This window comes from Pundamilia nyererei, unplaced genomic scaffold, assembly GCF_000239375.1.
Source record: "Pundamilia nyererei isolate P.nyererei 1_Seehausen unplaced genomic scaffold, PunNye1.0 scaffold00061, whole genome shotgun sequence".
Lineage (NCBI taxonomy): Eukaryota > Metazoa > Chordata > Actinopteri > Cichliformes > Cichlidae > Pundamilia > Pundamilia nyererei.
The window spans coordinates 2205664-2220285 of record NW_005187462.1 but is presented as its reverse complement, the minus strand read 5'-3'; the positions used below and the strand labels follow the sequence as shown (position 1 = coordinate 2220285).

General features: G+C 44.4%; 1 protein-coding gene across 1 annotated transcript; it reads right to left on the bottom strand.

Annotated features, from left to right (window-relative positions):
* Window positions 1-355: 355 nt before the first annotated feature.
* On the bottom strand, window positions 356-12170 carry hyi (hydroxypyruvate isomerase). Its single transcript, XM_005734978.1, has 8 exons — window positions 11870-12170; window positions 9549-9660; window positions 4162-4276; window positions 2668-2746; window positions 1814-1863; window positions 1678-1747; window positions 660-794; window positions 356-578 (listed from the first exon to the last, which is right to left on the bottom strand). The coding sequence occupies exons 1-8, from the start codon at window positions 12066-12068 to the stop codon at window positions 520-522; spliced, it is 819 nt and encodes a 272-aa protein (XP_005735035.1). The 5' UTR covers window positions 12069-12170; the 3' UTR covers window positions 356-519.
* Between the last annotated feature and the right edge of the window lie 2452 nt (window positions 12171-14622).

Below are 14622 nucleotides of genomic sequence, written 5' to 3'. Positions count from 1 at the left end.
AGACGCCAAAACTTCAAATATAACATTCATTAGTTCATTATTGAATGTCATTATGTTGCAGTTATTTGTTTTAAATGCCGTACCAGGAGTCAAAGTATTTCATTCAAAAATGAATTCTTAATCATTTGCTCCATCAGGCTGCTACTCTAAGATATTTTTTGCCTCTCACAGTCACTATTTTCTACTTCTGAGCCTTCGGCAGCTCTGCCTGCTCCGTCCTACGTTCCTTCCACCTGATGCTACGAAGAAACTTATGGAAAAAATGATTTGAACTTTTAAAGAACAACATTGCCATCCTGAATCACTGCTGTGAATGAACTGAGTGCACCGATGAAGAAAGACGCACAAACCCAGCAACGATGAGGAGGAAGTCGTGTATTCACTTCTTTCTACAGTGTGGAAACAGATTCAGAGAGGAGGACACAGGAGTCTGTGCCAAGTCCGCATTAAATGGAAAAGGTGGGTGCTGCAGGTGGAGGTCCGTCGGGCTCTGGCAGCTTTATGCTCCGTCACCTCCTCTCAGCACTTTCTGTGAGCCCAGTACTCTTTGATCCAGCCGAGACCCTCGTCTGTGGAGCCTGCAGTGCAAAGAGAGAGTTAATTACGGCTGTTTTCTAAGTCTTTTTCATAATCATTCCTTAAATCACACGAACACTCACCTTGCGGCTTGTACTCACACCCGATATAACCCTGGTAGCCGATGTTTTCCAGTGTGTCGAACAGGTAGCTGTAACTGAGCTCTCCGGCGCTGTCGGGCTCATTTCTGCTGGGAACCTGAGCAATCTGGACGTGACCTGAGAAACGTGGCAACCTATCATCTTGTGATGTGTTCACACCAAACATAAAACCAGGTTTTATGTGTGAAACTGCCCAAATTTGTGTTGGGCAACATAAAGAGCAGAAGTCAGCGCCTGACCAGATACCTACTGTGGATAGGATTACCTCCAGTAACACGGAGGACCTGGGAGTGCTTTAGTCCTTCAATACAGACACGAAAGAAACACGTAGGACTCTTTCATCTGTGCAATGTGTCAGAGTGATGCTGAAAATCAGCCCGTGCATTTGTTACTTCTACACTTCAGTCGCGCTGCAAACAGAACTAAACTCAGCCTCTCTGAGTGCAGCTGACAGAGGTCAGTGTCCATATCAAGATTATGAGGTCTGCAAGGTGATTTTAATTAACATCCTTAATGCCACTTGTGTGATAAGACACAGATACCTTTAGTCTGCCTCTGAGAAAGAAAAAAGCATGCTGCTCGATAACAAGGTTCAAGTTTTAAAATGTCATTTACGGCAGCCTACAGTCAGTATCTGATGCTGATGAAGCAAACGACCTGATGGACCTCGTTTCCTCTGTAGCTGCTGTTTAAAGGCAAAGCACATCCACAGCAGATTCATATCATCAGCAGGGTAAGTCAGTTCCCTCTGCACATCCAGTTTTTGTGCATTATGGCCATTTCCTGGCTCTAACTCAAGCCACCACGCCGTCACCCCCACGAGTTCGAGCACTTTCAGAATAGAAGAGACAGGAAGTGTGAGTGACGGCAGAAATTAATAAAGAAGAGAAGGAAAGACAGGCAGCCTCTGCAGATATTAACCCAGAAGGATTCGATTTGAGGTCTTGACTGCTATAACTGATTTGAGTTTTTAATACCAGATGAACATTTGCATACTCACCAATGACAGGAATATACTTTTGAATGTTTTGTGTGAGGTTTCCATCCATTATTTGCCAGTGAAAGATGTCCTGAAACAGTGTAGACGGCTGTTACGTTATTTGTCTCCACTTTAGACACATTTTGAAAGAACCCACCATCTGCAGTTTCATGTTTGGCTTTCCAACCTTCTCCAGGATTGCAGATGCTGCAGACAGAAAAAAGAAGCATTTACATGTGCTGGAAATGAGACGACATACTGAACGTCATCATTACAACATCGCGCCGTTCATGGTTCAGGGCCACTGATGAATAAACATACCAGCTCACATTTAGGTTGGGATTTTCCCGCTTTAGCTGTTGACTAATTTTACTGACACCGTCTGAAGGCCGTCACACACCAGATGCAGAAAAACTGTGCAGTTTTTGGACTGATTGTTAATGCAGCAGCTGTAATTTCACTTTTTAACCAAGCTCGATTTTTCGGCTCGGAATAAACCGATCTGACCAATCAGACCACTGCATTTGGTTGGTCCAGCTCAGCGATGATGGACGATTTCATTGCTGCTGTTTGGCTTTTGCATCATTACGTTCACGAGTTAATTTGGGAAAAACAAACTGATGAAAGTCTTTAAAACGTTACCAAAGTCTACAGGTTGCACGTGCAACCACTGCCATTATTCATTTTGATGTCTGAGACTTTTATGACTACAAAAGTAGTGAAACTGGTAACTAAGGTAACAGGAAAAGACGTAGGCAGACACAGCAAAGCAGCAGGAGCAAAATAGTGTTAGCATGTCTGCATGAAGGACATATAATACACTCGCATCTAACATGATATCCAGAGGGTCAAAGGTCACGAGTCCTGATATTATCATCGTTCTCGTCAACCAGTCAACTCTTACTTGAAGCTCCAGCTGAACTCATAGTTTGGTCAGGTCAGCGGTTTTTGATCATTCATATGCAAAAGTAAACATAACGTGTTTCTTGATGTCAGAGTGGGCGGGCTTACCCTGATGAGGAGAGTCCAGAAAATACCCGGGGTCTGTAATCCTGGTGTTGATCGGTTCAATCAGTCCAATGATTCCTTCCTAAGAGCGATAGTGTGATTGGTGTGACTTTAATCATATTTTTCATTCATTATACACATTTTAATACCTTCACAGGGACTCAAACCAGCAACCTTCAGGTTACTAGTTGCCAGTTTCAAACTCTGGGCGTCTCATATTTTGCTGCCCAAGCTAACATCCCAGACCTGGCTCACCACAACGTACTACAGGTGTCCAAAGTAGTGACTGTTGACAAAAATAGTTACCAAGAAATCCAAACGTTTGGGGAAAAGCCTGCACACTGTCCACAGAAGAGTCGAGAATATCGCCCCGAGCACAGACCCTGCTGTCCTGTCAGAGGCGCTTCTATCTTTGCTTTTACTCTGCTCAGTAAGTGCAGAGTGGAAAAGGTTTCAACAAAAACACATCATTTTGAGTCATTTTACACAAAACTATAGCAGCCGCCCCCCAAAGGAACAAATACAATCACAGCTGTTGGCTTTCACGCTGATTTTATCAGATAATGCTGCAACTACTAGAATCAGGATTTCAGCAGAGAAACAGCAAGAATAAAACAGGAGTTTTAGTGTGTGCCAGCTTTGGTCTCTATTAAATTACAGTATACGAGCACACGTACAGCCTCACATCATGGCCTTACTTTCAGCAAACAGTTGGTAAAAGCCAATGTGTCCCAGTGCCAGCCCTAGAATGGATTCAATTATGTTTTATTGTAGGTCTATTTTGCAATGACTTCTAGAAGCTCCACACGAGTGCAACTGTATGTATTACAGGGATAAATTGAGCATGAAATATTTGAAATATCAAGATATAAACTGTCTATTGTGGTATAGCCTAAAGTCATTGTCCACAGGCCATTACACCCAGCTCCATCTCTGTTCATATCTGGCAACAGTGCAGCTAGAAACGATACAGAAGTGCTTCAAACGCTGTCGCAGGTCAGTGTCGGGGCTCGTCCACGTGGATGCACATGCGGTTTTCAGAGTATTTCGCTGAAAAGCAGCCGTGTCAGACACAGTGGAGGGCTGGGAAGCGGTGACAGGGACGCCAGCTGAGGTGGAAAGTCACTGACTGACGTCGCAGTGGGCGTGGCTCTCAAGCAGAAGTTTGTGGAGAAGCAAACGGCTACAGAGCACTGAGTGACTCTCACGTTAGCTCATCTCTGTGCGACAGCTTCAAGCACTGGAACAGATCCAGCTGTTAGCGTGGAGATCCTCTTTCTCAGCCACGACACCAAAACGCCTCCACGTAGGCTCAACCCACTCAATTAAACATATATTTACCTTTGCTGTGCTCATCACGTGCACTCTGAAACTCTGCCTTTACTCCAGTGCAGGGATTAAATCCTTTTTCATGCCCAAAGGGGAATGCATTCATGAAAGATTTATGACTGCACTGCCGTGACAGTAGTGGTATGTTGGACAGAGAAGGTCACTTACCTTTGAAAGGATATCAGCGGCATATTTCAGGTTCTGCACAAAGACCGCCTCCATTTCCTTAGCAACCGTCGCTCTGTCAGAGTCCACGGGAACTCTCCCAGCCATCAGGTGAATCCTGGAAAGGAAATGTAGAAAAGATGACACACAGGAACATCTATTACTCTATTCTAGCTTTTAAAACACATTTATAAAGACTGCTTTTGTGGCAGACTTATTAAGGGAGCTGAGCTTGTCCCAAATTGGTCTGAATCGACCTTTTTCGCAGCAGACACGTTGTCTGGTTAAAGCAGGTGTCATTAACAATGCCTGCGTTCTGCTGAAATGTGACAATGAGTCTGCACGAGCAACACCAGCAGCTAAATGGATTTGTATTTTTCACACACTGTGCCAAATCAACATGGCTTTGTTCAACTCTGTACCTGCAGGGCAGCTTTACACACCTGAGAACAAAAGTGACACACAAAGATCTCCAAAAGGTGCGTTTGTTTGGTTTATCAACCATCTAATCAAACTGGCTCAAATTATGAGATAACTCGGCGGCAATTACAAGAATTAAGAGACAAACAAGCTTTTCAAATTTACGTTGCCAGCTGCTCGGAAACAAAACGGAAAAATGAGCCGACAGATGTTGAAAAGAGATGTTTCCAGCACGTTCCAGGGAACAGCCGGGCGCTCGGACACAAGGGGCTGTTTTATGACTCGCATTTGGCAACATGTCTCCTTGTTTGTAACTGTGGTCAGTCTAACACGCAATGATGTCCAGTGAGGATCTGGAACCATAACGCCATGTCACAGGTCAGCCAGCATCCTCTACATGAACAAAGCAGTGGGGATGATGTACGCTTTAAGTCCAGACCAACACACAATGTCTTCACTTAACCTTTAGTGGAAACGCGACGCTCCCGTAACTGGATAAGACAAAAAGGAAACGCACTGGTGGAGCCACAGTCATTCATCCAGCTGCTGGTTTATTTAACACACGCTGTCATTGCAAACGCGTAAAACACTAAAACTGGTAAAAACAAAACTTTGGAAACTGAACAGAGCACTGCAACATGAAGTAGAAATTTCTGCTTTACATCTACAGAGCATCAGCGAACCTCGGCGGACCGCTCTAAAATCTCGCACCATTAGACAGCACCATTAAGAGGCTTAGCCCGCCCCAGAGCGGTCATCAAGAACCTTACGCTGAAATTTCCTGTAAATTACTCCGATTGTATCAGGGGACAACGCCAGCGGGCGGAGTTATTGATTGCTGTGACGTCACGCCTATTTACATGAACTGAATTGACTTTTCCTGGTGGTACTTTGGTCCCGACCACAGTGGACTCTGGTGTCTGCTGCACACAGCTGCTTCTGTTCGCTAAATCTCTGCAGCCTCTGAAGACGGCAAATCTGTAGCCTCAGATGCCAGAAGTGTGATTAACGTCATTATAACACATCCAAAAGATATCAGGCAGTTAATGCATTTTATGAAAAAGTCACAAAAACCAGCAAAGCTGTGACTGAAAGCTTCCAGTAACTTCAAATCTTCAATGCAAATTTTGAAGGTGAACCAGAAAATCAACAGGAAGTTACAAACCAACTGCTTTGACTGTGTCCAGAACATCTGTGCACGGTGCTGAAGAGATATCAAATGAAATTAAGTTCAACTATTGCTGAGCTTTACTTTCATTAAGTACCAGCTGGTGTGTCGTGACTTAATCAGACGATAACATAACGGAGCGACAAATGACAACAACTCTCGAGGAAATGAGGGCTGTGCAATGAAATGCAAAAACAATTCAACACATCCACCAGTAAATCACCTGCTGGCTGAACCTGCCAAAGCAACCACAGCATGTACCAGTAATGCTGCGGTTGTGTCACTGCCAGCACAATGAAAATGACCTTTGATTTTCTTATACCTTGTATAACATTTGGCAGAATGAGTGGAGAAAGCAGTCTTTGTGTTTTAAAGTAAATGTGTTTCGGCTGCTGAGAGCACAATGTTTTACTTAGTGAAGGAGCACTTACATTTACAGAGCGGTATTACTAGGCCATAAACGTTGCCTGGTGTTCAGCAGACAGTGTTTGGGCTCTTGCTGGCAGCCATGCCTCTTACTAAAGTGCCTTTCTTCGAGCTGCTCTACTATCATGGCCCGAGAAACGTCTGAGCCTGGTTGACTTGCAACTGTAAGTAAGTTAATTTTATTTATGCCGCACTTTTCAAGAACAAAACACACAAAGTGCTTCACAAGGTGTTATAAAGAAAGCGCACAGATGCAACAATTTAAACCATGTAAATGGTAAATAAAAGCAAGCTTGTACACAAAGCTGAAGTCCACCGAGAGCGAGTTCAGCAATTTGTGTAAAACAGTCTGCTTTGGTGCTGAGCCTGGACTCACTGCTGGAACAACCAGCATCACTCAGTACAGCTCACTGAGAGAGACAGCTGCCCCCAGAGAGCAGGGGGGTGATAGTGTCCCATTTTTATATTTACAATATTTAAAAATACTGTTGAAAAAAGCTACGAACAGCTGGGAACAGCAGCATTATTGGTGCAAACTAAAACTGAAATTCAAGCCTTGGTTTTGATGACTACTGTCAGTGATGACCGACGACCTGTTAGTGTGAATTTAATGTCACAAGCTGCCAGCAGAAGCATCATAGTACAACAGCAGTGACACAGTAACAAACATGCAGCGAGTCATTTGAATAATGCCATCGTAAAAAATTCTCGACACAAATTCTTTGCTTCGTTTAACACACGGCTCTGGAAATGTGAGCCACTGAGAACAGAACTGCAATACAGGTAATACAACTTAGGAGCAGCAAGTAAACAAAAGGTTAAGTTAATTACGTTTATTAAGCCCGCCAATACTGACAACACCACAGCAGCAGAGATGATGATGGTCTAACATGGAGCCAGAGTTTACACACTGCGAAGAACAAACCTCTGAGTCCAAAGACGAGGAGTATGTGGTCAATGTCCCCGCAATTAGCTGAGCTGACGACATGGAATATGTTGACGGGTTAACCAGAGATGAGCCGGAACCACGCAGGTGGCCAGCGCCCCCAGGGAGACGAGGACGTGCTGGACGTGTGGTTTGTTGAGGGATGAGCAGGAGAGCCTATCGCAGTGCGCCGCTACTGCTGCGTCGGCCGGCCACAACGACGTGTCTCTTTTTCCCGTGGACTGACCCTCTCCTCTGCCAGCTCAGGACACGTTGTAATTCTTATCCTCCCACCGGAGCCCATGACGGCCAAAAACTGGCGTCCCATGTTCCCGACTTGGTCTCTGAGCTGACCGCATCATGCAGCAAAATACTGTCACCTGTGTCACTGTGGACCTGGATGGTGCTGAGGAGGCTGGCTTAGCTGGAGCTGTCCCTGGCTGCTTATCTGCCCCCGTCTCACAACCACGGTGACGGTTGCCCCACAACTCTGCCGTTCACGCACTGCAGCTTCAGCACGCGCAGCTGGACAAGATTTATCGGGCTCAGGCACTGCCGCTTCGTCACAGTGCTCCAGACGTACCAGGCGATGTCCCTGGTGGTGCTCGGGCTGCTGGTTCCTGCAGACAGCCCGCTGGCACTTCTCCTTAACAAGGTCATAATCGCCACTGATTAGATCCTTCGTGCGCCCTGCTATGCAGTAGTGGTATGGAGTGCTGCACCCTATGCAGCACTGCCTTGGCAGAGGGATGGTGTTGATGGGAGTGGCACAGAGGTACCTGTGGCTGACGCTCTTTGATTTCCCAGACAGGGACAAAGCTGTGTATTTGACGAACCAGTGTCTGCTGCTGGGCTATTCGGACCATCACTGGAAGCAATGCAGGCTGGATTTGATCTGAGGAAGAAGCAGCTCTAGCTCTCACAGGCCTGCCACTCCTCTGCCGACCTGCGAGAGAGCGGCGCCCACGGCTGCTGCGGGTGACCTTGCAGCGAGCGCACAGCCTCCGTATCGACTTCCACACCAGCAAACCCTCGGGCCCAACAAGCCTCAGCCCTCCTATCTCTGGGACCGAGTGGAGAATGGGTCCAGCGGCAGGGAAATGCTGCTTTTCCCTCTCTGTTGCTGTCCAAGAGGCACCACTTAAGTTGTGTTTAGGTTGTCGGCCCTAGACAACACTGCACTTTTCTACCACCGTCTACGAAGCACAAACCCCTGCACACGAAATTTCTCAGGTTGTAACTCCAAGTTTGGGTATATTGAATTTTCAGGTGACCAAATCAAGTGTTCCTGCTGTGTTTCATTGCTGTGCCCCACCAAGGTGTCTCCAACAAACTGTATTAATGTACACGGTCCTGTGTTACAATCAATGAAAAATGCTTATTCAAATGCTCAGCCTGCAAGCGAGTGAGCCAGGCCAGGCAGGTGATGCATTTCCCCATGAACACACTGGCAGCGTTAGCACCCCTCAGAGAGATGGGTGTTTGCATCTTATCTGGACCACTGGGCTCTCGTAACTTGCTAAACAGAGGTGGTGGCGACATAGCTTTTGCTGGAGGATGCTGACGGTAACCACAGCTTGCATGTTAGCTCTCTGTCCCTGGAGGGAGCCCTGGCTGCTGCACCAGGGCTCTCCGACTGGCAGTGTTGTTTCACAACGTGGTATCCACCAATGCTTCTCTGATGGGGTGGGGAGCTCTGTGTGATGGCGCATGAGTGAGAGGGATCTGGACCACAGCACAGGCTGCACATCGATCACTTACTAGCAGTGTTCTCAGCTCTCAAGCACTTTCGTCTGATTCTGAGGAGCCAGAATATCCAAGTCAGGATGGTCTCTTATATAAACAGGCAGGGAGGGGTATCTCCAGTTCTAGAGAGAGCGCATCGGCCCCGCATGTCCTCAGTTCACCATGATGACAGGTTCAATTTGACAGCTAAGGGTCTGCCCCCAAGCATGGTAGCAGCAATCAGGAGCCTCATATGCTTACAAATGGGCAGCCTTTGAGGATGGTGCCAGGACCATCCCAGTTATCCATTTCGACATTCCTGCAGGAGCTGCTGGATAAAAGCATTTTTTTCTACAATTAAGGCTTATTAAGCAGCAGACAGGGTGAGAGCAAGTGCACCTCCCAGTGCTATGCGTTTCTTTGAAAGGGCTTCACGGGCTGAGACCCGTGGTTAGGGTCTGCGTCCCTGTATGGGACGTCTCTTTAGTGTTGGAGGCCCTCTGTGTATGCGAGTATGCGGATATGAAATGTCTTTCATATAAGACTGCATTACTTCTTGGTTTCCCTTTTGTAATTATTCTGATTACTTGAAGAATCAATGCAGCCCTATTACACAGCACAAGACAAATGCAAGCGTTAGTATGACTACACGCTTGTTAATAATATACGTAATTTCTTTGTTTCTCAGGTTGGAGGTCAGGGGATAAAAAATGGATTTCAATTTACCTCTTACAGTCCAAAGCTCTGGCATACTTCACACTTAGATCCAGTCCCTCTCTGAACTCTGCTTCTCTTCCAGGAACTGCTCCAAGACCGAGATCACCTGCCTTTATATCTCCTGCAACACACACACACACACACACACACACACACACACACACACACACACACACCACTCTTAAGCTTAATTTCTGTGTGTTGAATGCCTGCTGTAGTGGGTGACATCATTGTTAGTGTTTATGATGCGTCTTCATTGCTCTGCCTCCGTAAGTGAAACTGATGATCTTGTTGCTCTGGGTGATTAATAATCTTGAACGACAGTTACTTTTAATAAAACCCTGAGGAAGAAATGAGGACTTCAAAACCAAAACTACTCACAAACTGTCAGAGCCATGAAAATAGGGAAAACTGTTTGTCTATGCTGGCAGATTCCTACCCAACATATCCTTGTTCTAATCAATATACTGTGTTTACACTAGAGATGGATCCGATATTACGTGTCGGTCCGATACTGACCTAAATTACTGGATCGGATATCGGAGAGAAATAAAAAATGTAATCCGATCCATTAAATATCACAAGAGCACCTCACAAAACTTGCCACATGGCCTAACTCGGCTCATAACCGTAGCATGTCGGAGCAGTGTGGTCACGTGATAGAGCGGCTGTGGTGCGAGACCTGTCGGCGGTCTGGTTCAGTATTTGTAGCCTCGCTACCAAACCAGCATTTTATCTCCGAGGAAGTGATCCCAGAGAAGTAAAGCAAGTGTGTAAGTAAATCTCTGAGTGTTTGTAAAGCATTCCCGCGTTAAGCTTAACAACCGATATATGGAGCGACTGCCTCCCCCTCCCTCTCCTGCTGCTACTTCAATCATGAAACTGATCAATGATCAGCTGATCGGCTTTTCTCTCGTTTGTTTTTGGCCCACTTTGCTTTTCAAGAGACAGCAAAGGGCAGCTCAGAATTGAAATGCACACATGTTCATATCTCAGATTTGCTCTTTTGACTAAATTGGGACTGTGCATAAAAAAACAAGTTAATGCAATTGCATCCATCCATTATGTTCCCCTCATTCAAATTCGGACACCTCTGGCAGCAGGGTATTCCATACATCCTTCTCCCCAGTCACATTTTCCCTCCGGGGGGGGGGGGGGGGGGGATCCTGAGGCGTTCCCAGACCTCCAAAGGGAGGTGCCTGGGAGACATCTTAACCAGTGCCCAAGTCACCTCAACTAGCTCCTTACAACATGCAGGAGAGTCAGCACCTCGAAGTCAAAGTCTGAGTCCTACAAGTCTGAGGCCACAAAAACAGTGGAAGTCTCCCACTGTGTTGGAGAAGAGATGCTGCCTCAAGCAAGGGAGTTCAAGCATTTTGAAATCTTATTGGACCAGCAGATTGGTGCAACATCAGCAGTATTGCAGGTATTGTATTGAATTGTCAAGGTGACGAGAGCACCAAGTTGAAAGACTGAGACATACTAATCCATCTACGTCCCAACTCTCATGGAATTTGGGTAATGACCAAAAGGTCGCAAACTCATGCAGTTGAAATGACAGTATGGTGGCTGGGTTCACTCTTAGAGAAAGGGTGAGAGCTCAGATGACTGGAGGCATAGTGTGGAGTAGAGCCGCTGCTCCAGCATATCGAAAGAAGACAATAAATGCAATACTTTTGTTAACCCCTTGAATTATAGCTTAAAGTCTACACTTCAATCAGATTTTATTTATTTATTTTAAATGATCAGTTTCTCCCTTTATTAACCACCTCTCAGTCAGCTGAGAGGAAACATTAACACGTATAAAGCCACCCTGCCTCCCCCTCAATGACATGTGGGACAGGCTCCAGCCCAACTGTGACCCTGAACTGGATAAGCAGATGATGCATGGATGCGGTAAGACGAGGGGTGGAACAATCCTCAAACAGACTGAAACTGTGACACAAACACAATGCTATCGTCCTGTACTCACTATTCACGGTAACCCTGTACTGAAACTGCATTAGTTACATTAGAATAGCTCAAATGTAGTATTCTTGGCTTTGTAAAACATGCCAGTAGTAGTGGAGCAGTAGCACTACCTGACACAGGCCTGACTGGCTTTGTATTGGATTTAATTTGTATTTTTAATTTTCAAATTGGCTTATTTAAGAATATTTGTCATTAAAAGAAAAACAATTAATATTTATCGTTTTAAGAAGGTCGTGAGTTTTTTTCTTTTATTGTTGTGCACTCCCACCCGGGAGGAAGTTGTTCTCCACGCCATTCTTCAGCATTGGTAGTTAACATGAACAGCTGCGTGTAACGGTGCGACCCCCTCTAGTGTCTACCTGGCGGGGTGTTGATAAGGACGACCTCCACCCCTGTGGCCTTTCTGACTCTCTGAAGCTCCTGTAGATCCGAATCGTACAGCCACGCTGCCTCCACAGCCTGAAATCCAGCCGCGGCTGCTGCTAATATTCTCTGGCTGAAGTCCGGAAGCTCTGTGAACAGCCACGAAATATTCGCACAAAACTTCAGTGGAGCCATTCTGTTAAACTTCCGAGGCCAACGACCGAGTTCAGTCGTCCAGCTGAACTTTCTACGTGCTAACAGACAGGGAGGAGCTACGCTAAGCTAGCTACATTTCCGTCGGTCTGGACCGGAAATGGAAAGCAAGCCTTTCAAAATAAAAAATAAATATATTTGAATTTTTATGTATATAGAACACAGTTCCTTGAAAATGTTCTGACGTAAAGCTAAAATATAATTAAAACAAATCACCATTGATATTCAATTGTTTTACACCACATAAAACCATTCGGGGCCGAACAAAATTCATCAAATAATTAGAGCCCTTTATTGTGGAAAATAAACCGGAAACGTTAATCTTCGAACGTCAGAGGAGACCGGTGTTATCGTCACGTGATTGGCAGCGTGCGTCCTTGCTTGTTTTTCTAAGTCCAGTACGATCATCTTATTTTATTTTACTTTGTTCATTTTATTCTACTTTATTTTACTGTAAAATTATACCTTAAAGTATAAATAATACAAAAATAGTAATAAAAATGTAATATAAAAAACTAAAGAAAAAGTACAGCAAAGAATGACTTTTAAATAAGATTGTAAGTATGCGGATAAATGTAATCTCAGGTAGGAAAATACTGCTTTCCCAAAGTTTTAAGTGTTTTAAAATACACTGTCTCCAAAACAATAATGAGTTAAAAACAGTGTTAATGTAATAGGTTTAACTCCAGCATCTCAATGTTTGTTTTCCTTGTTGCTTTCTTTTCTTTTCTTTGTTCGTTTTTTGCTTGTTTGTTTGCTCTTTTGTTTTATTTAAAGACAAATCACAAATGCAAAAAAAACGTATTTCAGGACACTGTTTTTGAAATAAAACTATTACTGAACTGTACATTAATTTACTTATCACACACTTACAAAAAACTGATATCATACATTATTGCTCTGGTTCATTTGATTCTTTATTATCTGACTTATTTCAGTCTTTTTTCTTTCCATTTAGCAGTTTTGGTTCGTTATAAAACATCTGTCATGTTTATCATTGGAAACCTTCAGATTGTGAGGTTTGGCAGCTCAGTTTATCCCCAGTTTGTGCTCTTACATGGGCTTCTAGCTAACAACAGCTATTCACATCATCCATATGTGACATTTTTCCATTGTGAAAAGGCTCTTTTAGTAAGTTCTCAGCTTACATCTGTGTTTCCCATCCTGGATTCCAGCAGGCTGCTAGCTGTGGTTTGATTCTGAAGCAGAGGTGGACCTTGGGGTTACAAATATAGTTTTTGTTGTGCTCTGAGCTGAATGTTTTTTTTCTCAATCCAGATATGATATCCAGCAACAATATCAACCTTCTGGGTTTTCCAAACATTGCAGATCTGTATCTTTTAGAGGAATTGGTGCTTATCTGTGGCCTGTCACCTACTGAAAGGCACAAACCAGGGTTATCTTAACTTGAATTCACAGTAGCTTACTTTCTCATTAAAAACATATTAATAGACTGTAAAGGCTCAGAAACAATCATGATCTGCTATCTCAGTTGTAAATAACTGGATACAGATATTAACCTTATGTATAGTGTTTTGACTAGAACTGGTCCTTTAAGTTGAACATAATATTAGTGTCTTCTTTCACTTGTGCGGTCCTGTCACTGCTTTGAAACATCGTGTGATGTTGCCCTGGCAATGAGTCTTTACAGCACCATGGAGGAATTTTGTCTAACTCATCTTTGCTTAACTCATTGTTGTAATTGAGCAACACTGGAGTGTTTTCAAGCATGGACTGCATTTCCAAGGCCATGCCCCAGCATCTCAGTCAGATTCAGGTCAGGGCTTTGACTGCGTCACTCCACATACAAGTCGCACATACATGTTTCTGCTAAGCCATTCAGAGGTAGACTTGGTGTGTTTCGGATCATCGTCCTGCTGCAGAATCCAAGTGCGCTTCAGCTTGAGGTCACAAACAAACTGCCGGACAGTCAGCAGAATAACACGGTTCAGTTTAGCACAGGAAGTCTTCCAGGTCCTGAGGCAGCAAAACAGCTGCAGACCATCACCCTACCACCGCCATATTTGACTATTGTTATGATGTTCCTTTTGTGAAATGTGTTAATTTTACGCCAGATGTAATGAGCCACACACCTTCCAAAAAATGAAACTTTTGTCTTGTCAGTCCTAAAGGTTTTGGCAAATGTGAGATGAGGTCCTTTTTGGTCAGCAGTGATTTTCTCATTGAACTCTGCCATGCAGGCCATTTTTGCCAAGTCTCTTTTTTATTGGTAAATTATAAACTCTGACTGTGTCTAAGACATGTAAAGCCTGTGGTTCTTTAATGTTGTTCTGGGTTCTTTTGTGACCATCTGAATTAGTTACCTTCTGGACTAAATTTGGAGTAATTGTGGTCGGCTGGTCACTCCTGGGAAGGTTCACCGCTGTTCAGTGTGGATAATGGCTCTCTCCATGATTAATTGGAGTCTCAAAGCCTTAAAATGGCTTCGTAACCCTTCCCAGGCCGATAGATGTCAGTGACTTTGGTCCTCAGGGGTTTCTTTAGATCGTGGTATGATGTGTTGCTTTCTGAGATC

Excerpts from the sequence above, each read along its gene's own strand:
- hyi (XM_005734978.1), bottom strand. The coding sequence starts at position 12,068 with ATGGCTCCACTGAAGTTTTGTGCGAATATTTCGTGGCTGTTCACAGAG. Across the intron at positions 9,661-11,869 it reads CCTTATCAACACCCCGCCAG|GAGATATAAAGGCAGGTGAT; the intron begins GTAGACACTAGA and ends TGTGTGTTGCAG. Across the intron at positions 1,864-2,667 it reads TCTGGACTCTCCTCATCAGG|CATCTGCAATCCTGGAGAAG; the intron begins GTAAGCCCGCCC and ends TTCTGTCTGCAG.